The 23,889-nt window shown below is 39.9% G+C and overlaps 2 protein-coding genes across 2 annotated transcripts; one reads left to right on the top strand and one right to left on the bottom strand.

Annotated features, from left to right (window-relative positions):
- Nucleotides 1–76: 76 nt before the first annotated feature.
- rpp40 (ribonuclease P/MRP 40 subunit) lies at nt 77–4,973 on the bottom strand. The gene is made up of 8 exons (XM_083671673.1): nt 4,802–4,973; nt 4,528–4,672; nt 3,480–3,548; nt 3,130–3,225; nt 2,867–2,992; nt 2,330–2,507; nt 1,981–2,115; nt 77–1,676 (listed from the first exon to the last, which is right to left on the bottom strand). The coding sequence occupies exons 1-8, from the start codon at nt 4,916–4,918 to the stop codon at nt 1,478–1,480; spliced, it is 1,065 nt and encodes a 354-aa protein (XP_083527799.1). The 5' UTR covers nt 4,919–4,973; the 3' UTR covers nt 77–1,477.
- A 1,475-nt stretch (nt 4,974–6,448) lies between these two features.
- dnajc1 (DnaJ (Hsp40) homolog, subfamily C, member 1) lies at nt 6,449–23,113 on the top strand. Its single transcript, XM_083671557.1, has 12 exons — nt 6,449–6,763; nt 8,919–9,020; nt 9,838–9,884; nt 10,236–10,401; nt 11,339–11,436; nt 15,570–15,663; nt 16,098–16,188; nt 18,305–18,471; nt 20,071–20,190; nt 20,812–20,860; nt 21,100–21,554; nt 21,880–23,113. The coding sequence occupies exons 1-12, from the start codon at nt 6,611–6,613 to the stop codon at nt 21,946–21,948; spliced, it is 1,611 nt and encodes a 536-aa protein (XP_083527683.1). The 5' UTR covers nt 6,449–6,610; the 3' UTR covers nt 21,949–23,113.
- The last annotated feature ends 776 nt before the right edge of the window (nt 23,114–23,889 follow it).

Here is a 23,889-nt window from a genome sequence, read left to right as displayed (position 1 = left end):
AGAAAGGAATTCCACTCTGCTTTAGAAAATAAGGAAATAAAAACACAATCAACAATTTACCTTTAGCACCTCATATAATCTAGCAGACACAATAGATTATTTATTAAACAAATAATTGAAAGTTGTGCAGGATCTGAAGTTGTCGTTCATGAAACATGAGTATTCTTAAAGGTAGGACTCTGGGATATGACGCCATGCCAGGAAGTCACAGCAACTTAAATAAAAACATAGATATAAAACCAAAGATATTTGAAGTAAAGACGTGAACAGCGGTAGGTACTCAAACATCGGCGCATGCAAACCGTCACGATATGCGTGCTGGAGTTGGTCTCCTCTCGTTTCTTTATTGTCTCTGTTTTGAAATTATCTCCAGTAGCGTCCCTCTGCTCTTTTCCCATTGACGTCACATCCCAGAGTCTACCTTTAAAACCGTTACCTTCAATTGTCACCATGACACTTTTCAAGGTAGTAAACACAGGGCCGCCATCAGGATAGCAATGAGGCTTGTACGCACAAAATGAAATATATTGAGACCATATTAACTGAAGTGACCAGAAATATATCAAAAATGGTTTCACAGTAAAATGTCCCTTCAACGTCATACGCTGATCCAAAAACATTACAAGCAGTGACATTTCTTCGCCTTGCAGTAAGCACAGGTCACAGTTGACGTGAAATTTGCTCGCACTATAGTCACATTTGACCATACGATTTTTTTTATAGGTCAGGGCCATAGGTGCCACCCCTCATTACCTCAAATACACCCCTCATTACCTCAAATACAATACACGCTTACCCTCCGTTTGAAAAGGGGTTAAATGAGAGGTAACATAAAAATGGAGAAGTAATTTTGGGGGTAGTTCTCTTGTGCACACTACGCCTTATTCTGTTTAAAGGTAAACTCAGTGATATGACGTAGCCACAAAATCGTGAGGTGACTACAGAGAGAGATAGTTAGCGTAAGACAATTCACTCAGCAGCCTTTTTGTCTTGCGGCAAACACGTTGCACTGCTGTGCTCATGCTCTGACAGAATCACTCCGAGTGGTACGTCCTGCTTGGGTGAATCTGAAACATCATCTAACCTCCTGTGATAACGTCACATCACTAAGTCTGTCTTTAAAAGTGAAGCATGTAGTTTTGCGCTTTTCTCCTCTGGCTGCACATATGTTACGTTTTCTAATAGCGCCAATTGTGTGCATATCCAATGCAAGCAAACAAAACGTAAAATAGGTACGTAAAATCAGTGCTCACCGCAACACCAGATTTTAGAAAGTGCTGATTTGGACCAAAACAGTACACTGCACTGAACTTTCTTTATCATGTGATCCCATTTCTTGATCGCTACCGATTTAGCATGGCCATTTAGCACTATTTTAAAGCTCAAATCTACATTCTGGACTTTAAACTTCTGAATTAAACAGGATAAATAATGCATGTTGCACGTGAAATCAAGAAAATAAACATTTTGCATGTGGTCAGGGGGGGCATCCATCATGGAAGCCAGTACCCATGTGTAGCCAATAGTCCTGGTTCTTGAAGAGGACAAGGCTGTAGAAGTTTTCACCCCCTTTGTGGAAGCCATGTTCCGTGACTCCCCAGGAAACAGGACTGTCCATGAAGCCATGCATAGTCAGTGACAGCCAGGAGGTGAATTTGGGCTCGTCAAAGTACTTCCTAGGTTTAAATGGAGACCAGAGTAACAGGAAGTCAGATCCTCCAGCCAAACTCAATTCTTAGAAGAGTAGGCTGTTCATGCATTGAGGTACTGTGCACATACAGGTCATCATACAACTGTTTGAAATTAATGTACACAACAAAACTGCATCACTCATTCAGAAAAAGGTTCACAACTAACAGAATGACAGCAACCACACAGAAACTGACTCCTTACAATACATATACCAGTACAATGGACTAGAACAGGTGTGAATGCTAATGTACAGTATACAGTATATTTATATATATAATGTGAACATACCGAAGCTCCTGTAGCAGTGTGTAGATGTCTTCAGGCAACAGAAAGCCAGTGATGGTGCACTGCAAGGCTTGGCTCACTGGCATATTTGGCTCTGGACAATTGTACGTTGACAGGAAGCTAGCTTCTGTATTGTCACTGTAAACAGTCAAAGCCACATCCATAAGTATAGCAAGGGTTTTTCCTCAAGCGGGTTACAATTGTATGGGGGATTTCTTATTTCGTTAAATGAAACTGGAAAGTGGAAGCAATTCATGTGCACATTCTAAAAATTGGGACGAGAATAAGAAAAAGGAAGTAAAAAAAGAATGAAAAAGAAAAGAAAATCTCCCTGTTTTACAAAGATGCGTACCAGCTGACACCGGTGCTTAGGGCCCCAAGCCACTCCAGGAACTCAGATGAGCGCTGCTCCCCACAGAGGTCAGAGGGGTGCAGGGTCGGGCAAGACAGGTCCCTCAGGGTGTGGGTACTGACGAGTGGCCTGTGCTCTGTCCACTGGTAACGAGACAGGAGGCTCTCCATCTCGACCCCTGCAGATCAACACAAACACACCAGTTGTGTTCAGTGGGGCACAACGTAGCGAGACGGTTTGCATGTTCTACCTCCTCTGTTTCACTTCTTTGAAACATTTTTTACTATGATATGAAAAATTGTCAAATTGCAACCAGAAGGCATGCCTGCCCCAAGGGTGGGAGCAACCAGACCGAGTGTTCAATGGCTGTCACAAACATTGTTGTCACATGAAATATATTCATTCCAGTCAAAGATAACTAACTCATAGTAGTTTTAACACAATCAACTAACAGCAAAACAATAGATTAGATATAATAGATAATAGATATACATGTGTGTTCACCTCAATGCACATTTTAAATATACGTTCTTGTACCTGAATTGTGTCGTGCCAGCAGGAAGTCACTTTTGAGAACAACCCTTTCTTTCAGGCTGGAAAGAACCCGCTGGTAACGCTTCTCTCCTGCAGCCATGGATTTGTCCGTCAGGTCGATGGTCACCACTGCACAGAAATAGGCATTATGATAATTGCTGGCATTTGTATTTGTTCAACCAGGCTAGATTTCAGGAGATCATGCCATCAATCACACAAATGGAGGCTAACCATAGTTGACATCGCCCACTGCCCATGGTTCTCACCATATCTCATGACCTGTCTGTGATTGTACTGTGATGGCTTTCCTTCGAGACCCAACAATTCATATGTGTCCTTGTCCACCGAGAGTATCAGCTGTCCTTTGATACAAAAAAAAGAGGTTTACATACAGACCTGTCAATATTACAGGGCCCTATTTCTTCAAGGGATAGTTTACAAAAAATACAAATTGTTGCTTTGGTTGATTCACCAAGAAAGTTTTGGAGATAATTAGTTCTCTAGACACCTCATAGCCATATTTTGTTTTGTCATCACCATGGGGTCCCATTCATTTTGAGAGTCTATCTAAAATGTCTACAGAAACAGGTTGAGAGTAGCACGTAATTAGACTCACTGTTTGGGAGAAGTGCAATGGTGTTGTCCTGGTCGATTCTTGTCTTGAAGGAAAGAGCATAAACAGCACCTGACAAAGAGACAACAAAACATTGGCATATCAAGCTAGACCTGGGACGCTCCTGGGACATGTACAGTAGATGGTCTTGTAACCTGGCGAAGCAAGCCGCTTTTCAACCACTCCACTGGCCCACCACAGTACCTGACTGTTATTGTTATGGCTTGTCCTCATCATCAAATAGGAGTTGAAACGTCCAATGGGAGGGAGGGATTCACACTAGTTCAATAGTAGAATAGAATTGGTAGATAGGGGGGCATATGCCGCCATAGCCGAAGTAGACTCTACAGGCTTTTGTATGGCATCAGATTACTGCCAAATATCAAGCATGCACGAGATGTAGCTGTCAAGCAAGACACTTCAGCTATCAAGAGTATTTGTTTGGCATAAGTTTGAAAGTGAAAAATACCGTCCCAGGGTCATTCTGTTACCGTGGAATTGCCCATACGTGTACATAGCAGATAATATCAACGATTGTTAATTTCATGAACAAATGGAATGTTTCTTTTTTTTCGTTTGCAATTAATACATGTTGGTTACTGAATCAATATCAGTAAAATAAACTGTCTAATATCTATTTTCGAACGTTTTATTAAACTTTTTATGTTTTGAGGGAGCGATTTTATTTTGAAATGTTTGCCAAACCGGAAGTTCCCTTAAATCAGCTGGCTTCAGAAAGAGGTAATCGAATGAGAGAGGGATATATACAGTCTCATCGAACGCACATCCTCACCATGTTCTTTCTTTTTTTCTTAAGGAATGCTGTTGTAGTAGCCTCTACATTTCATCACCCATACAATCCATTAAAAAGAGGAAAGGAAAGACGTGAGATGGACTTCCTTATTGATCACATGGCACTCTCATTACCGCTTCAAGACAAAAACTGATGGACTGTATAGGTGATGAAATGTATTACACTGTCCCGTCAAAGCCATATCAGATTAAAACGTTGTGCATTTGTATACAGAATGAGAAGACTCGTTTTACTTACCATTCCACACAACATTCTTCAAGAACTCTTTGTCCAGAAATTCATATACGGGTACATTTTTGATTAGGTAATACTTGTTGAACCCATTAATTATACTAGCCAGCTGAGAAGTAATGGCACCGCATTCGGGTATGAACAGCGTCACCTGAAAAGGGATCAGTAAAAAGAATACTTCTAACACCACGGAAGAATAACGCTATTTAAATAACAACATAAGCTTCAACAAACACTATACTAAGTCATCCAACTAAACCGGTAGTTCTGCTTTGCTTACCTTGTGGTTGAAATAATGCTTTGACACGTGGGTGTCATACCTAGATTTTTCATGCTCAAAATTAGATTTCTCAGAAATAAGTAAACTTCTTGGACACCTCTGCAGCTGCGTGAACATTGTATCGGCGATCTGTTTAATATTACAACAAATGTTTACAAACTGACTGACTAGCAAGCGACACGTGCTAAATGCGCATCTGTGTTCTCTGAGCTCCAATAGTGGAACTCCGCCCACTTTACATGAGGATTTCTTCAAAATAAGAGTGCCCAAGTTAAACATTATTTAGCATTTAAACATGGTAAATAGGAATCAAGGAACCACAAACAATATGATAATCATCTTATATATATATATCACCATATAATATTTGTACTATATATAGTATTGCCCCAGAAAAAAATGGGCTATACAGAAGTATTTTTCAAAGATTTCAATGAATCTCTGGTACCACTACTCAGCAACACTTCTAGAATGCATATCAGGTGATTTTCAATCTAAAGCAATGTCTTAGCAAATGTTAGAGAGGGTTGACAGTCAATATTAATGGCTCTTTACTCCGGCCATACAGATCAAAGTGGCCTATCTGCAGGTGTATGGCCGGAGTAAAGAGCCATCAATATTAACTAGCAACCCTCTCTAACATTCCTTGACCATTCTGTACATGCTACTTCAGTGTCTACTGGGAGGCATGTGCGTTCCATTCATTCAATCTCACGTTTCTCCACAACGGAAGGTTGAAACAACTTTATATATATATCACGTTAGTTACAAAACAAATGTATTGTATGATATAATTAAGAAAATTAGGTCGTTGTCGAGCTGTTTCTTTACAAAGGGCCCATTTGCATGTCTCATTCACTTTCCCTGGCCTCCTGAGAACCTTGTCTCCTCATATACCACAATGCACTCCGATGTTAGTCGTTAGCAACGTTACCCCAAAATGCTAAAAAGCTCCCTCTCTTGGTTTTATTTTCTTTGTTTTAACCACAGAAATAGGAGGAGCCAGAGGGTTCACTCGCCATCCATTTTTCGTTCCACAGTCTGTGGCGCAGTAAGAACTGGGCCGTATTTTCAATGCTGGAAAAAATAGGAGGGCTGTGAACATTTGTCTTTATTGATTTAAGCTAAACGTGTGTAATGTCCAGGGTCTTATGATATTTTCGCTGCACAGAGCGGAGCATGTTATCCCACCAATCGATAAAAAAAATGACTTTATTTAAGCAGAGTGACTGCTACACACATGCGCAGTCTGACGAGATCCCCTGCTCTCGTGAACAATTGTCGATACGGAAGAAAAAACATTTGTGACACAATTTAAAATATCTTCCCACTTACTTGCACTTCGTTGTCCAGCTACTTTCACAAATGTATATTACAAAAATATGAAACCTATCAGTGACAAAACTCTGTGCATGTCTGCAGTGGCTAGGTTGCTCGTTTCCTGGGCTACCATTGGATTTCGAGCCAATCAACCATCTTCTAATTATAAACAATCTTTGCTGAACGCGGTTCCCACTCTCTTTGACATAGTCAAAGAGGATGAAACCTGCCTTAAAATACACAAATTCTCGCTTGGAAGTGAGGTGACCCGGATGTGATGCATTCTTTTTGCCTCCTGTCCGGCTTCACACAGGTCCAACACGTAGGTGGTTTGCTTGACGAAAATTATAACCACGTATTGTAGTTTACTGTAGCTAGAAGCTACATCAGGGCAATAGTTTTTAGAGGATTTATCAATTTACCGTTACATGTTCGAATTTTGGGGGACTTCATGAATGGGTATATCGTCAACTTTGTCAAAGCTTGATCATGACCCCAGCATTTTGGCATCTCTTTTTTCTTGCCATCAGTATTCTCACTGCCTACCCAGCTCCTACTAACGCATGGGATTCAGACCTTGAGCTATTCGATCTAGTGGAGGAATTTCCGCAAAACTTTTATGAATTCCTGTCAGTGGAGCAGGTAAGGTTGACCTTTTCTGGTTAATTTAGCCAGATGATGGTCCTTCGTCTTCCCGGGTTTGACTAATTCCTGGAAAATGTCATGTTTGAAACATCATGTCATATGCCGGGTGTGTGAGGAACGTCAGTAATATAAAATATTATACTATTTTATTTTGACGTAAACCATTCGTTCATGTCAATGGGCGCAGATCTCAAATTGGTATTCGGCCCTATATCATCTGTGACATTAGCCGAAGTCGCCTCTACAGCCTTCTGTATGAGGTATCCTGTTTTATAGCTCAACTGTAGAGATTTGTATCTAAATTACTAAACGAGGAGCAGATCACAGTGAATAGTAATATGGTCACGCTTAGTTCGACTCACTCGCCGGATGTACAGTACAGAAGCCTGTAGGCTTTGGCCATTGTAAACACACGACTGTTCCTCATTGTATTATTATAGCTAGGCGATTTATCATTACATCTATATGTGGTGATCTATATTTGCATTATACTAAAGAAATGCTACGGGATTATTTGTAGAATTTCAGCCTACAATTCTAAAAGTAGCATTTGTGCGTGCCAAACTTGAAAGTGAACGTGTAGCCGATTCAACATATTGGCGCTGATAAACTAGGGTCGGGATTCCCGAGGTAAAACAATGATTCACTTCATAGATTTTATGTGTATGAACTATACATTGACCATCCGTGCCCAGAACGAGATTTAAGAAAATACATAGTCCGAAAATCCCGTAGCGGCACCCCATCCTAAGAACAGTAAATCATTGGATCGATTCATTTGTTTCAATGCCAATTCAATTTTGTTTGTAGAAGTAGTGGTGGTGATTTGTAATCACGCTTTCTTGATGAGGTCGCCCCTCCTGAGACATGTAAACTCACTTGAGGATGTCCTTTTGGCCTGATGGTAGACGCTTGGGTCTTCTCAATGACTAAATAAGAATGGACAAATTAAAGTCTGACATCACCTAACCGTGACCCCAGGCTATATAAGCCTGGAATAACAACGACTCAAACCTGGCCTTAGTGGGAGTGAACTTAATGAATGAAGTATTTGTAATTGTTTGATTTCAGCGAATCACAACCTCAAGGTAGCTCCGAATCAGAAACGTGTGGCGGTGAAGCATTGGGGGGAAGTGCTGTTGGAGATGATTCATAGGAAGTAAAGCCAATGGCTGTGCGCCGTCCGTTTTCAACGCTTCTTCTATTGTCTTAATAAAGGCCAAGTTTGAATTTGAAAGCAATTGTAGGACATGAAAGTCATGCTGGACTTGATCTCATGTGGCCAGGAACAACACTGTTTGTTAGCTGCTAGGTTTTCCTCGCTGCCAGCCGATTGATCCTCTTCTGTGTGGGAGACCCGGGTTCGAACTCTGCCCCTAACATAGGCTTATAGCAATGTGTCGTAAGACATTGTCACAAAATAGCTTTACATTGTTTAGCCCATCCTGTTAATTTAGATCAGTCTAACAATGTTTCCAACGTCTTAGGCGTAGACCTACCCTTTTCATCTTGCCTCATATCGTCCAGTCAAAGTAGGGCTTGCCTGTAGTTGACGTTTATAGACATTATAGTGCCGATTTGATACTGTGATGTGGATATATGAATTTCACTTGCCTTATTTTATAGCATTATTTGAAAGCAACCCACAGATTTGGGGTGAAAGTCATAAACGGCAGAGAGAAATGCACAGGTGAATATTGCACTGATAATGGCGGGTAATGTAGTACGTTTACAGTTTTCAAAACAGCCTACAGTGATGTCACTATAGCGCTTTTGACCCGCATTACCGACCACCGGAAATATAAAAAAAAACCTGTCAATGCTGAAAACCCAATCACTGCTCATGGGCAGCCCAATTAGTTTGACCCCAAACTCACGTTAATCGGCCCCAGAACTGCACACCCCTGGCTCTTAGAGCATTATGTAATAGATGTTATACTATTTGGTTATGGCTGCTTATAGCAGGTGTTGCATTTTGATATGTGTATCATAAAGAACTAGTAAATTCATTGTGCCTCAGACAGTGTTGCTGAAATGTTTGACTCTATGCCACAGTAGAAGCGTCTGAGAAGCAGTGCAAGCTAAATTAGTTTCAGGTTGACAAAAAGCACCATTATCTCTTCTTACTCATCCTCCTTTCTTCTGACTCCAGGATGCCTCGTCAGCAGATATCAGAAAGGCGTATCGCAGGCTGTCACTCACTCTACATCCCGACAAGAACAAAGATGAAAATGCTGAAACACAATTCAGACAGGTGAGACATTCAATGTGTTTTCGACACACTTTGGTTGTTTAACCATCTTAAAAGTATTGGCGCTTGTATTTTACAGCCTATGGTAGCTAAATGGAAAGATCATATGCACTTGTATTGTGGAATAGGATGTTAAAGGGAGGACATTAATGGAATTGGAAAGCCTTCTTGCGGGCTTGGTTGATAGTAGCCCTGAAGCTTGAGGGCTACAAAATTGTGGAGAAATTAGATTTTCATCACCAAGCCCTACTGCTTGGTTGGCTGGACTCAAACAGTCAGAATAACTAAGAACGCAAATCTTTTAGACATTCAGTAGCCTTGTCATTCGCCGTCTTGAAAGTACTGTGTTTCATTCTCCCAGCCCACCCGTTCAACTTCCAAAACAATGTGCAAGATCAGGCTTGTGGGTGCGGAAATTATCGCTGACAGCAGCTTTACAGATAGACATTGTTGGACAGAGATTTGGTTTTTGTCCTTCCAAATTTTGAATGTTGCAAACCTATACATAACATGCATGAGAGATAAGAAAAATGAAAAGTGGAATATATCACAATATTTATGTCGCGATACAGTCCTTTGCCATATCTTCCAAAGAAATACATTTATATTGTGGAAAAATCAAAATGCTGTCCAGCTCTGGTAGATATTGATTTGGATATTTGTTTCTTGCACTATTTTCTTGTATATGTATTTGCATGTATGATTGTGTGCATTGTCCTAGAGCAACCCTTTGGCCAGGTCTCCCTAGTAAAATAGGTCTCTTGATAAATAACGGTTAAAAAGAAAATATTGTTGTCTTACTGATCGTCTTCTCTTATAGCTGGTGTCCATCTACGAAGTACTAAAAGATGAGGAGAGGAGACAGAGGTCAGTTTATCTTCTTTGTTTATCAGTTTATCTTCTTTGAAATGATTGTTCACCCAATTTCCATAAATCGTTAATATTTCTCTCAACATTAAAAGTGGTTTGTATAGACCAGTAGTTACATCATCCACCTCAAAGCAATGCATTGCATCTTAAATGGGTAGCTATAAAATACAAATTAACAGGATTTTCAATGTACCTTGACTGTGGTCGATTCACCAAGACGGTTCTTAGGTTTTTAGTTTTTTTCTAAAAGCCACTTGATTGCACTATAACCGACTTTTGAATTGTTATATTGTGATGTCATCAAAACAACAATGTTGTGTAAGTGTATTACATGTGTCTCTCCCACAGGTACAATGATATCCTGGTCAATGGCCTTCCAGACTGGAGGCAGCCAGTGTTCTACTACAGACGGGTCAGGAGGATGAGCAATGGGGAGCTAGGCCTTCTGCTGTTCCTCATCTTGACAGTCGGCCACTATGCAATCATCTGGTCCATCTACCTGGAGAAGCAACTGGTAAGTGGACCATGACCTTGCAGTTAATTCTGTGAATAGCCTCTGTTAAGTAAGTAGTAGCCTCTTTTCACAGGCGATATATCTCAGACACAACGCCTGTTATCCTTATATTGGCATTCAGAGATCCCCAAAAAATAATCCAACGTGATTGGATTTTCCACAAACACAGAAGTCAAATTTCTATTGGGCCTGAGGTAGCTACTCCCCACCCCCACGCTGTTATTTTTTCATTTCATCTTAGAGTTGTTTACGAAGCTAGCGAGTTAGTTACAAGTTGGATGGAGATGTCCAACAGTCTAAAAACAAAAAGCTTGTTTGAAGTTTTTAATTTCAAAACAGGATGTGCTCACTTGTGATATATGATTGGTGCTAAGACCTGTCAGTAATTTCATTTTGAACATCAACTGCCCACCCACTTCTGACTGCTCGGTTGCCATTGAACAAGCTACAGTGTGCTTGACAGACTCTAGAGTGTGGATCATGCGGAGCACTCAGTCTGTCATCGAGAGACTCACCTAGCCATCCGTAGGCCGATAAATAATATGTGACGAATAATAAAGTGCTGTGGAACAGCTGTTAGTCATTATGAAAGCAAAACACATTGAAGAACAAAAACAAATATTTGTAAATATCTGATCATCCACCTCTGATGTTTGATGATGGTTGGATAGAAAACAAAAAATCTGACAGAAAATGAAGGATACTATTTCTATCTCTTATTAGTGTGCTATAATATCCTAGCAATGTCATTCACAGCAAGACAAATATGACGATTTACAAGATGGCTATTCTGCTCTGAGTGGAAAATATACTTTGATGAAATGTGTGTCTTTTTGATAACATTTGATGAACTGAGGTAGTTTGGGGAGTGTTTCCATTCCTCTTAAAACATTTTAATGGGTCCAGATTTGATCGCATATGGTGCTTTTCTTATCAGGATGAACTTCTCAGCAAGAAGAAAAAGGAGAAAAAGAAAAAGTTGAGTTGCAAGAGTGCTGAAGACATGAAGTTTGCTGGTCAGGATAGAGTTGAGAGGTAAGTCGACATTATGGCACATCCATCCCTTCCATCATTTATAAAGATAACATGACAACAATAAGTGTGTCCTTTTCCGTTATACAGGAGCAGTGGTGCGCTTCTCCAATGTCTTTAGGAAACATATATGCTACTTACAGTGCCCTGCGAGAGTAATGGGACAATGAAACATTTTTTCCCTTCTTTTTACTCTATACTCAAAAGTTTGGATTTGAAATCAAACAATTACTATGAGGTTAAAGTAGAGATTCTCAGCTCTTTTTTAAGGGCATTTGTGTACATATTGGTTTTACCATTTACAAATGACTTGAAGAACACTTGTTATACATAGTTCCCCTATTTTAGGGCCCCAACAATAATTGGACAATTGGTAAGTCAGGTTTGTTCCGTCACATCATTTGTGCAGGCAAAAGAGAGCTGTCAATGTCTAGTATTGATTCTAGCCTTTGGTGTCTGTCAACATGAGCACCAAAGAGGTGCCGATGAAAGTCAAGGAAGCCATGGGCTTGCCAAAATCAACAGTTTGGAACATCATTAAACCAAAAAAATAAAGCACTGGTTAGCTCAGCAATCGCAAATGGGCTGGTAGAGGAGGAAGACTTCTACAGTGGATGACAGAAGAACCATAATTAAGAAGAACCCCAAAACAACTGTCACACAGATCAGGAGACTACCATCCGCAGAATAAGTCACCAGCCGAACTACAGAGGCTTCACTGGTGCAAATCACTAGTTATCTTCAAAAAGGATGGTCAGGTTACAGTTTGCTGAAAAAAAAAAAAAGTACCTAAAAGCCTTCAGAGATCTGGAAAAAGTAATTGTGGAAATATTAGACAAATATTATCATGTACCAGAGTGACTGCAAGTGGAAAGTTTGGAGAAAAAAAGGATCTGCCCAAGATTTAAAGCATACCACCTCATCTGTGAAACATGGTGGAGGGGGTGGTTTGGGCATGTATAGCTGCCACAATAACTGGCTAACTTGATGTAACTGCTAATGGCAGCAGCAGAATGTATTCTGAAGTGTACAGAAACATCTCTGCTTGAGTACAAGCAAATGCCTCAAAATTCATTGGATGGCGCTTCATCATACAGTACAATCCAAGTTGGAACTTTCCACTTTTTGGAGGGGCAAAAATTGGAAAGTTCTTGACTGGCCAAGTCAATCTTCAGATTTATATCCAATTAAACATGAATTTAATTTCCTGGTGATAAGATTTTAGGCAAAAAGACCTCAAAATACGAAACAACTGAAGATGGCTTCAGTACAGGCCTGGCAGAGCATCACTAGAGAAGATGTCCAGCATCTGGTGGGGTCAATGGGTCGCAGACTTTAGCCAGTTATTGCATGCAAAGGATTGTCAACCAAATACGAATGGTCAGGTTACCAACATGTACACAAACACCATCAAATAAAAGCTGAGAATATATACTTTAACCTCATAGTAATTGTTTGATTGAAATCCCAACTTTTGGAGTATAGAGCCTAAAGAAGAAAAAAATGCTTCACCATTAATTACGCATTGCACTATGTATGTATGTATGTGTGTAATATATATATATGCCATTAGCAGTTACATATATATATATATATATATATATATATATATATATATATATATATATATATATATATATATATGTATGTAACTGCTAATGGCAGCAGCAGAATGTACTCTGAAGTGTGTATGTGTATATATATATATATATATATATATATATATATATATATATATATATATATATGCCTAAAAGAGGGAAAAAAAGAAAAGCACTCAAAAACTGAAATTAAGCAGGCGGTTTGTGAGATCATTATAAATCATTATAAATAAATAATTCATGAATGCATTTTTTTTCTTACATTTAGCTGCCTCCAACTTGTACGCTTTGAACAGGGCTCCAGACTTTGACCAAATTATGTTACTCTGCAACTTTTTTAACTGGTGACTTTTCCCATGCAATTACTTTTCCCAAGTAATGTGCTAATGTGCATGATTTGGTCAGAGAATGGATTTTTATTTGGACCATCCTGCTTAGGCTACATCACATCATCAGCCTCTCCACTGCAATTTATGGGAATTAATTGGAATTTTGAAGTTATTTGATGCATTCGTTCTCTTTGTCCTCTGACATAATTTTCCATACAAATCAGAATGGGTTTTCTTACATTTTTATACATATTTCACAAACAAATGTTTAAGTCAGCCTATGATTGTGGCTAGTCTTTCAATGCACTTCTCTGAAGCAATCTGTAACTGAGGTGGTTTGCTGACCACCCTATATATACCAGTCAAAAGTTTGGACACACCTTCTCATTCAATGGTTTTTCTTTATTTTTATTATTTTCTACATAGTAGATTAATACTGAAGACATCAAAACTATGAAAGTTTGACATGGAATTATGTAGTAAACAAAAAAGTGTTAAACAAACCAGAATATGTTTTATATTTTATATTTTTCAAAGTAGCCACCTTTTGCTTTGATGACAGCTTTGCACACTTCTGACATTCTCTCAATCAGATTCATGAGGTAGTCACCTGGAATGGTTTTCAATTAACAGGTGTGCCTTGTCAAGAGTTAATTTGTGGAATTTCTTGCCTTCTTAATGTGTTTGAGACCATCAGTTGTGTTGTGCAGAGGTAGGGTTGGTACACAGTTCTATACAGCGAATAGCCCTATTCGACTACTGTTCTAATCCATATTATGGCAAGGACCACTCAACTAAGTAAAGAGAAACGACAGTCCGTCATTACTTTAAGACTTGAAGGTCAGTCAATCCGGAACATTTCAAGAACTTTGAATGTATCCTCAAGTGCAGTCGGGAAAACCATCAAACGCTATGATGAAACTGGCTCTCATGAGGACCGCCCCAGGAAAGGAAGACCAAGAGTTACCTCTGCTGCAGAGGATAAGTTCATTAGAGTTACCAGCCTCAGAAACCGCAAATTAACAGCACCTCAGATTAAAGCCCACATAAATGCTTCACAGAGTTGCAGACACATCTCAACATCAACTGTCCAGAGGAGACTACATGAATCAGGCCTTCATGGTCGAATTGCTGCAAAGAAGCCACTACTGAGGAAGAACAACAAGAAGAAGAGAATTGCTTGGGCCAAGAAACACAAGGAATGGACAATAGACCAGTGGAAATCTATACTTTGGTCTGATGAGTCCAAATTTGAGATTTTTGGTTCCACCCGCCGTGTCTTTGTGAGACGTAGAGAAGGTGAGCGGATGGTTTCTACATGTGTGGTTCCCACCGTGAAGCATGGAGGAGGAGGTGTGATGGTGTGGGGGTGCTTTGCTGGTGACACTGTTGGTGATTTATTCAAAATTAAAGGCACACTTAACCAGCATGGCTACCACAGCATTCTGCAACATGCCATCCCATCTGGTTTGCCCTTAGTGGGACCATCATTTGTTTTTCAACAGGACAATGACCCCAAACACACCTCCAGGCTATGTAAGGGCTATTTGACCAAGAAGGAGAGTGATGGAGTGCTGCGTCAGATGACCTGGCCTCCACAATCACCCGACCTAAACCCAATTGAGATGGTTTGGGATGAGTTGGACCGCAGAGTGAAGGTAAAGCAGCCAACAAGTGCTCAGCACCTCTGGTAACTCCTTCAAGACTGTTGGAAAACCATTCCAGGTGACTACCTCATGAAGCTGATTGAGAGAATGCCAAGAGTGTGCAAAACTGTCATCAAAGCAAAAGGTGGCTACTTTGAAGAATCTAAAATATAAAACATATTCTGGTTTGTTTAACACTTTTTTGTTTACTACATAATTCCATATGTGTTCCTTCATAGTTTTGATGTCTTCAATATTAACCTACAATGTCAAAAATAATAAAAATAAAGAAAAACCATTGAATGAGAAGGTGTGTCCAAACTTTTGACTGGTACTGTATATATATATATATATATATATATATATATATATATATATATATATATGTATGTATACAGATATGTATATGTAGATAGATGTATATACTGTATATAGCTAGCTAGCTAGACATGATAAATATATATTGGGTAACATTTCCCTGTTTTGTGTCATGCATATTTCTGTATCTCTGGTTCAAATGATTTAACATGGTTGTGGACTCTCCCTCCTTTTCATTTCAGGTCCCTGGACAAACCTCATTGGCAGGATATCCTGCCACTCAAACTGAGCATCTGGTTATATCTCTCAGTCAAGTCCCTTCCGCATGTCATCCAGGTAGTCACCCTATTGATTTATTATTTAACACCTTTCCTGTAACTTTGTTTTGAATTTTGATTGAAAAGCAAGCAATTTTAACGAAGAACAAGAAAAAACAAGAAGATGACTTCTATCGGTCTTGAATTAAATTAGATGAAATGTGTAAATGTATATCCAAAAACTGCTTTATAAATGACAGATTGTCACAAAGGAATGGTTCACACCTGGCTGTTGGCATTCGACTGTTGGCATATTTGATTAGAATTTAATTTAATGTTTGAATAGGAATAGTCAATTGAATAACAGTTAATAGTATCCAAGAGTTCAAGCATCAAAGATTAAGTGAATGTCAAAAGGATTCATCAGGCAAACATTACCATATTGTTTTAGAAGATGCAGGTTTCAATAAAGGCACCAGTATTGATATTACTAATACTGATATTGATATACAGGATGTGAAGCAATATTATGAAGATTATAAAGAGATGAAGATCAAAGAGAAGGAGGAGGCAGAAGCCACGGCAGAACAAGAAGCTACACAAAGTAATTACTTTTTTTTTTCACAAACAATAGACTCCATGCTCAATGTCTGTAGCATTGCATTATGTTGACTATTACGTTTGCCTGGTAAATGCTAAATGGATCAGTGTGCTACACAGTATAAATTACATTTTCTTCAGTCATGTCTTGTCGGTTTGTAGATGTATCCTATGTATCCATTTTAGGAAATCCGCAGATTTAAGCTGAAGGTGTGGCATCACTGCTCACCTCAAAGGTTGCCATTCCTCAATCCTGAAACAGTGCTTTACGGATTACAACTTAAGCCAGGTGGACACTGTGCGATTTTTAGAAACAAAACTATTCCAACCGATGAGTGTCTCATACTGCAAGACAAAAACGTCACGCTGTCTTGATGCATTGTACACAGCATGAGCAGATCCGGTGGTAGCTCTCACACTGGCCTATGCAGCCGAGCCCCCTCTTACCCGCCATTTAAATGTTTTCTCATTGCCAGGGCAATGGCAGAAATGGCGCTGTCCACAAAATAAAAATGTAGCCAAAGCCTTCTTATTTCTTTTATATTTTATTTTAAAAAAGCGTACAAAACTGAATTTGTAACGGTCGTGATCATTTTCGCTAGATACAGCGCCCTGCATAAGTAATGGGATAGTGAAGCATTTTTTCTTCGTTTGACTCTATACTCCAAAAGTTTGGATTTGAAATCAAACAATTACAATGACATTAAAGTATAGATTCTCAGCTTTTATTTGATGGTATTTGTGTAAATATTGGTTTCACCATTTAGCCAACTGTAACCTGACCATTCGTATTTGGTTGACAACCTTTGCATGCAATAACTGCCTGAAGTCTGTGACCCCACCAGACGCTGGGTATCTTCTCTGGCGATGCTCTGCCAGGCTTGTACTGCAGCCATCTTCAGTTGTTGTTTGTTTTGAGGTCTTTTTGCATAAAATCTTATCAGCAAATGAAATGCATGTTCAATTGGATTTAAATCTGAGGATTGACTTGACCAGTCAAGAATTTTCCACTTTTTGTCCCTGAAAAACTCCCTAGTTGCTATGACAGTATGTTTTGGGTCATTGTCTTACTTTATGATGAAACACCATCTAATGAATTTTGAGGCATTTGCTTGAACTCAAGCAGAGAAGTTGTTTCTGTACACTTTGCTGCCATCAACAGTAACATCATCAATTAAGACATGTTAGTCAGTTCTAGTGGCAGCAATACATGCCCAAACCATAACACCCCCTCCACCATGTTTCACAGATGAGGTAGTATGCTGTCAATCTTGGGCAGAACCTATTTTCTCCAAACTTTCCACTTGCAATCACTCTGGTACATAATAATTTGTCTAATTTTTTTAGGTACTTTTTAGCCAACTGTAATCTGACCATGCTTTTTGAGGATAACTAGTGGTTTGCACCTTGCAGTGAAACCTCTGTAGTTCGGCTGGTGATGTATTCTGCGGATAGTAGTCTCTGACACATTCACGCCTGCCTCCTGGAAAGTGTTCCTGATCTGTGGGACAGTTGTTTTGGGTTTTTTCTTAATTATGGTGAGCATTTTTCAGTCATCCACTGTAGAAGTCTTACTTGGCCTACCAGTCCGTTTACGATTCCTTTTTAATGATGTTCTAAACTGTTGATTTTGCCAAGCCTAAGGTTTTGGCTATCTTTCAGATTTTCTTCTGGTTTTCAGCCTAATAATGGCTTCCTTGACTTTCATGTTGACAGACACCAATAGCGGACTCCAAAGGCAAATGCAAAGCCTAGAACCTATACTAGACATTGACAGCTCTCTTATGCCTGATGTGACGAACACATCTGACATGTCCCATTATTTTTGGTGCACTGATGCATGTACACATATGCCCAAAGATGAGAATCTCTACTTTCACCTCCATAGTAATTGTTTGATTTAAAACTTTTGGAGTGTAGAGCCAAAAGAAGAAAAAGAAATGCTTCACTGTCCCATTATTTTTCTTAAATTTCATGGTTCCTACTCCATTTCATATACATTTTGCCTGAGGTTTGAGGGTTGATGGATGCTACACCTCGGCTTAAAACTGAGGATGTTGTCCTAAAATGGATTAGCCTACTCTTATGTCCACACCCACACCTGGCTTATCAACCCACAGAAGAGAAGCGACCCAAAGTGAAGAAACCTAAATTTGAGTTCCCTGTTCATAAGCCCTCGACCACGGACAGCGCGTTCATACCGACATATGATCAGGGCACATCAATCGAAGAGATAGAGGACCAGATGGATGACTGGCTTGAGGATAGGAAGACTCAGAAAAAGAGGGTAAGTCTGGAATATTTAACACTGTATTCTTTTATATGTTCATGTATTTTAACCCACACACAAGAACATAAACAACAATACATATCTACAAAATATGTTTCAAGGAGCACTTCACAGATTTTTTTTTACTTCATATTTATTATGTCCAGCACCATACCAGTGTCTACATACTGTATGGGAAAACTTTTGTTGTTCTCTAGTAAAAAAGATAAGAAAGAAAATTACCCCTTATGATGTTATCAGGGGTAAAAAAAGATAAAATAACAAAAGAATCATTGATTCCCAAAAACTACAATGAGTTTCAAGCCATTTCTCCAGCCCAATCCAGCAGTTATATACCAAAACAAGTGGTGGTGCAGTGTATGTTAAAACAAATACCTGGATCCCAGCCAACACAGCCACGTTGTTGAAACCTAGTGACAACAACTGATTTTGGTGGCAGCAACATCGTTAGATAAGAAGTCAGAATATACAAATGAAATACTTTTTAAGGGTCGTGACAAAGTGTGAAGCCTTTTGCCTGCCAGGAGACAACCATGAGCAAAGTTGCCATTAGGTAGTATCATCAAGACGGGTACTCTTTCTGTCGACTCAGTTCGACATCTCACTATGGGATATGCACCCTTGCATACCCAATTGGCTGAAACCCTATTCAATCACGCCTAGGAACAGGCCGGATCGCTTTGCATGGCTGACTCTGCCCCAGCTCAGTTTGTAAAAGGTCATGCACAGTGCGGCCATTTCATTCCTTTCACTCTTCGCCTGTTTATTGGCAAGCCTGTCTGCAGTGTTCCGGGTTCGCTGTATAGTGGAGGCATACAGTTCTAAAAGCCTGCATCCCCCTTTGAGAGTCAGGGTGCATTCCGCTAGGAATTGCTACGTCTTGGGCTCTGTTTCTGAGATTTGTGCTGCAGCCAGTTGGGCTTCCCCTCTCACTTTCGTGAGATTCTACCGCCTGGATGTCACTGCACCTTCTTTGGCACATACAGTCCTTGGCACTGGAACTGAGTAGGGTGAACCAGGTACATTTCCATGTACTCAGGTTTTCTGTATGGGTATTGGCAATCGAGGTGTTGTGCAAATGTCCCATGGTGAGATGGCGAACCAAGTCGACTGAAAGAACTTTGGGTTACAGTATGTAACCCTGGTTCTCTGAAGGAGATGAGGGAGACATCTCACCAGATTGCACCTCCTTTACAGGCCTGTGAAGGGGTGGTTCACAGAATGAAGTGGGTGCAATGTGCATGAGCTTTTATAAGCTGGGCTGGGGCGGGGTCATCCATGTAAAGTGTTCCAGGCGTGATTGAATAGGGGTGCATATCCCATAGTGAAATGTCTCCCTCATTTCCTTCAGAGAAACGGGATTACATACCGTAACCCAAAGTTGTCATGCTGTTGTTGGCACCAGGATGGCACCAACCTTAATGCCACCACAACACTATGTTAACAGATGATAACCTAATGACTATGTTGACAACAAGTTTGCCACAACCTCACCAAAGCCTTACTTCAATGTTGTCGGTATGTACTGCGGGGGGGCTGGGGAACCTCATGAATCTGTTTTTCATGTATTTAATGCTTTGTTTGAAATGTCCTCAGGCTCCTGAGTGGACAGAGGAAGATGTCAGTCAGCTGACCCGGAGTATGGCTAAGTTTCCCGGGGGAACGCCGGGGCGCTGGGAGAAGATTGCCCATGAACTGGGAAGATCAGTGTCTGAGGTGAGTCTACACTAGCAATTGTAAATGTTAAGTGGGATCCTTGGGATGGCCCAATTTTGATTTCACACCGTTAAGGTTAGTGTTAGGGAAGGGACTACACTCTCTCATCACAATTACTGATTGTACAAAGACCTTTACTGATCTATTTGCAATTTCATGTTAATTTAATAACTTATTTGTCTCTCTAAAAAGACCATAAATACTGATGGGAGTCCTTTAGATTACAATGAAGAACATTACCCATCATTATTGCAGTTTGATCTACGTAATGTGATGGAAGTAACGGTACTGCTGTATCTTTAACTTTACTTCCCATACTCTGATGATACCAGTCTGATTCTAACCCACAAACACTAATCTCAGAAACCAACACTGGCATAGAAAGTATTTCTAAGTTGTTTCAACTTAAAGGTCCAGTATGTATATTTGAGCTTTAAAATAGTACTAAATGGCCATGAGAAACGGTAGCAGTCATGGAATGAGATCGCCTGATAAAGACTGTTCAGTAAAGAGCGCTGTTTTGATCCAAACAAAGTGTTTTCTTAAATCGGGTGTCAATATCCAGCACTGGCCTGTACATACCATTTGTACGGTAATGATTGATGTCACCTTTCTCCACAGGTCACCTTAAAAGTTAAACAACTTAAAGACTGTGTCACGAACACCTCAGGTAGGTTGGTTGTTAGACTTTGTTTTGTTTTCACTGTAAAACCTATTATGATACATTTTATACCATGGAATGAATGAATATGTTGTCACATTCAGTAGCATTCATGCTTACATTTTTTTTACCAAAAAGCAGCAAATGACTAGCAGCAAATGAAGTAGTGCTGAAGCAGACTCTTTTGTGAAGTGAAGCAGACTATTTTGAAAATTGCTGTTTTTATTGTTTCTACCTCTCTGATGCAGGACTGGTGAAGCTCTCTGAGCTCAAGGGGAGTTCTCACACAGGAAAGGGTTCCAGAGAAGTGGCTGGAGTTGTACCAGATAGCCTCATGACCCAGCGAGAGAACTTTCAACCCCAGCATTCAGCAGTGCCGGGCGGGGCAGATGAGGCAGAGGGTGCTCAGGCACTCAGGAGGAGACCCCGGAAGACGGGGGGCGGGGCAGGGGAGGACAAGACAAAGGGCCGGAGACAGATGGACTTCGACCCCACAGCTGAGGAGGACAGCGAGGAGGAGCAGCAGCAGCAGCAGAGTCCACCAGCCCCACTTCAGCCAGTGCCTAAAGAGAAAGCCAGTGCAGCTGATGATGTTTGGACCCAGAATCAGCAGAAACTCCTGGAGATGGCCCTGCAGCAGTACCCACGCGGCACCACAGAACGCTGGGACAGGATCGCTAAGGTGGTGCCTGGAAAGAGCAAGGTGAGAGATCCCACAATCCCACAATTTGGGTGTCAGCAAAACTTTTTGTCAGCAAAACAAAAAAAGTTTTACTGACACCAATATATATTTTGTATAAAGTGTACATTGTAGTAGCATATAGTGGTAGTTCTGTGGCTTTGCCTCTATTGGCTGTTGTCATTACGCCTACATTACTCAGTTTATGATTTAAATACTTTTAGCAGTTAGCAGTGGGTAGAACCAACCTAAACTGTCATGAATATTGGACAATATCAGTACAATATTACATGTACCTATGATTTTGGATGGTGAATGACCTTTACCCTTTTCCCATGATTCTTTTCAGGAAGAGTGTATGATCCGTTACAAACTTTTGGCAGAACTGGTGCAGAAAAGGAAGCAGGTCAAGAGTTGACTCCCCATGGATGGCCATCAATAATATTACTTAATGACTGCGGTTCATTTTGGCCCCCAGCCCCTTTTCCTAGCTACTATCCGCTCAAGGTGCCTAGATCTGAAAGACCTGGATGGACAAAAGCAATATGTTGAAAATACATAGCATATTGCATAGCATTGGACTACATATAGCTTACACCTATCCCAGTCTTATCCTTGCGGTCAAAATTGGTTAGAACTTATTCTGGTCATGTACTGGTACTGTTATTTGCTTATATAATAATCATTCTTGAATATGTAATCAATCTTGATGATCATTATTGGCCCAACAATGTGTGCCAGTGGATATGTACCGTTCTTCACATAATCATTGTCTTTAATTCATCATTCTGTTACGTTATGGTATGTTATTTCACCTTCACTTTTTCCGCTATGAATCGTGATTAAAAATGATCAATAACGTGCTTGCAAAGGAAAAGGCGACTTTTCTCTTTGTGTCAGGCAGAAAATATTTTTGATCAGCCTTTGTCAAATGTATTTAGTATTGCGACATTTGATTGACAATGACACGTTCACATTTAGTACCGTTGAGTCTTGGATAAAAGGGACAATGTTTCCTCCATGATTGGCTATTCCATGATTGGCTATTCAAATAACGAATATATAGGAGGAAACATTGTCCCTTTTATCCAAGACTCAATGGTATTCAATGTGAACGAGAACCATATTCTTTCCTTTGCTGTACTTCTTTTGAATCAAATTAATTCCTGGTTGATAGTGGGCCTAACCAGCTTCATAAAATCATCCTCTCCCCTATTCTGAGCTGGAATATTTTCTGGTCCTAGTAGGACTTCTATCATGATTCCTACGACCTTATCTGAGGAAAAATACATAATCATGTCTAAAAGCCACATTTTACCCGCAGGGTTCAGACCTGTGAACACTACAGGGGCTAGGGGAAGGGACATGGGGTAAAAATGGAACCAGCCAATCCTCTCACATCTGTTACGTGCCTTAGCTGCGCCCCAAAGCATGCCATCCAGCCTCCTCTCTGTGGACTGCCATCAACAAAACTTCAAATTTTGTACTTATTTAGACTTTTGCTTTGCTCTTTGCTTCTTACATCACCAATGTACTGAATATAAATCGTATGAAACAATTAAATAAAAGGTTTTAGTTATTTTCAGGATGGCATCTGAAACCAATTTACTATTTTGTTTCTATATACCCTATTTATGTGTGTCTGAAGACCAGACAACAAATGTTTTTGACTGGAGGGGTTCTGTAAGAGATAATTGTAATATGGTAGGATGTCAAGGGGAAACAGGCTATGCAAGACTGTTCTTCATGTTAAGATTTTATTCACAGATGCAAGTGTCCATATGTACAGGTGAATGCAATGTTTAAAAATGAATCGTCCCACAATGATAACATGAACGATGAATGATAATTAAGTCTGGACCTCCTTTTTGAGTTATAATTTCTCAAAGTAGAAAGATAGGCCTGTTCAATCATTTCTGTCCACTTTTATAGTGTAACTCCGTTGTTCCCCCTTATTCAACACATGTATATCATGAACTGCTTGTACTGACATGTTGCTTACAGTATGGTACCAGTGAAAATTGTACTGTAGGTACATCACGAATGCTGTCTCGAGCAATGCATTTTCAAATTGTTAACATTAGTTGTGAATGTCACAAATAGACATCTCGAATGAAGATGGAGCCCTTATGTGGAGTTGTGGACGTGTTTTGAAAACTTGCCAAATGGCTGGCCCGGCACTTCAGGTATAGTATGGAGTTGAGAGATGCACGGGGTGAGGAAACTCTGAAATTCATGGACGGAGCTCTTATTGCAAGGACTAACAGTCCGTGATATTGAAAGCATAGTTTTAAACATTTCAAATACTTGTATATATTCATATTATATACTAGCCTATATGCGTTGTGTAACATAGGCT

Source organism: Argentina silus (assembly GCF_951799395.1).
Source record: "Argentina silus genome assembly, chromosome: 1".
Taxonomy (NCBI): domain Eukaryota; kingdom Metazoa; phylum Chordata; class Actinopteri; order Argentiniformes; family Argentinidae; genus Argentina; species Argentina silus.
This window is presented reverse-complemented; position numbering and strand designations above follow the sequence as displayed.

What these genes read in the sequence shown, in the direction of transcription:
- dnajc1 (XM_083671557.1), top strand. Translation starts at nt 6,611, where the DNA reads ATGACCCCAGCATTTTGGCATCTCTTTTTTCTTGCCATCAGTATTCTC. An exon ending in GGTCAGGATAGAGTTGAGAG is followed by an intron (nt 11,437 to 15,569) that starts GTAAGTCGACAT and finishes TTTTCATTTCAG; the next exon opens with GTCCCTGGACAAACCTCATT. An exon ending in CCCTTCCGCATGTCATCCAG is followed by an intron (nt 15,664 to 16,097) that starts GTAGTCACCCTA and finishes ATTGATATACAG; the next exon opens with GATGTGAAGCAATATTATGA.
- rpp40 (XM_083671673.1), bottom strand. Translation starts at nt 4,918, where the DNA reads ATGTTCACGCAGCTGCAGAGGTGTCCAAGAAGTTTACTTATTTCTGAG. An exon ending in GAAGAATGTTGTGTGGAATG is followed by an intron (nt 3,549 to 4,527) that starts GTAAGTAAAACG and finishes TCTCTTTGTCAG; the next exon opens with GTGCTGTTTATGCTCTTTCC. An exon ending in ACACTGCTACAGGAGCTTCG is followed by an intron (nt 1,677 to 1,980) that starts GTATGTTCACAT and finishes ATTTAAACCTAG; the next exon opens with GAAGTACTTTGACGAGCCCA.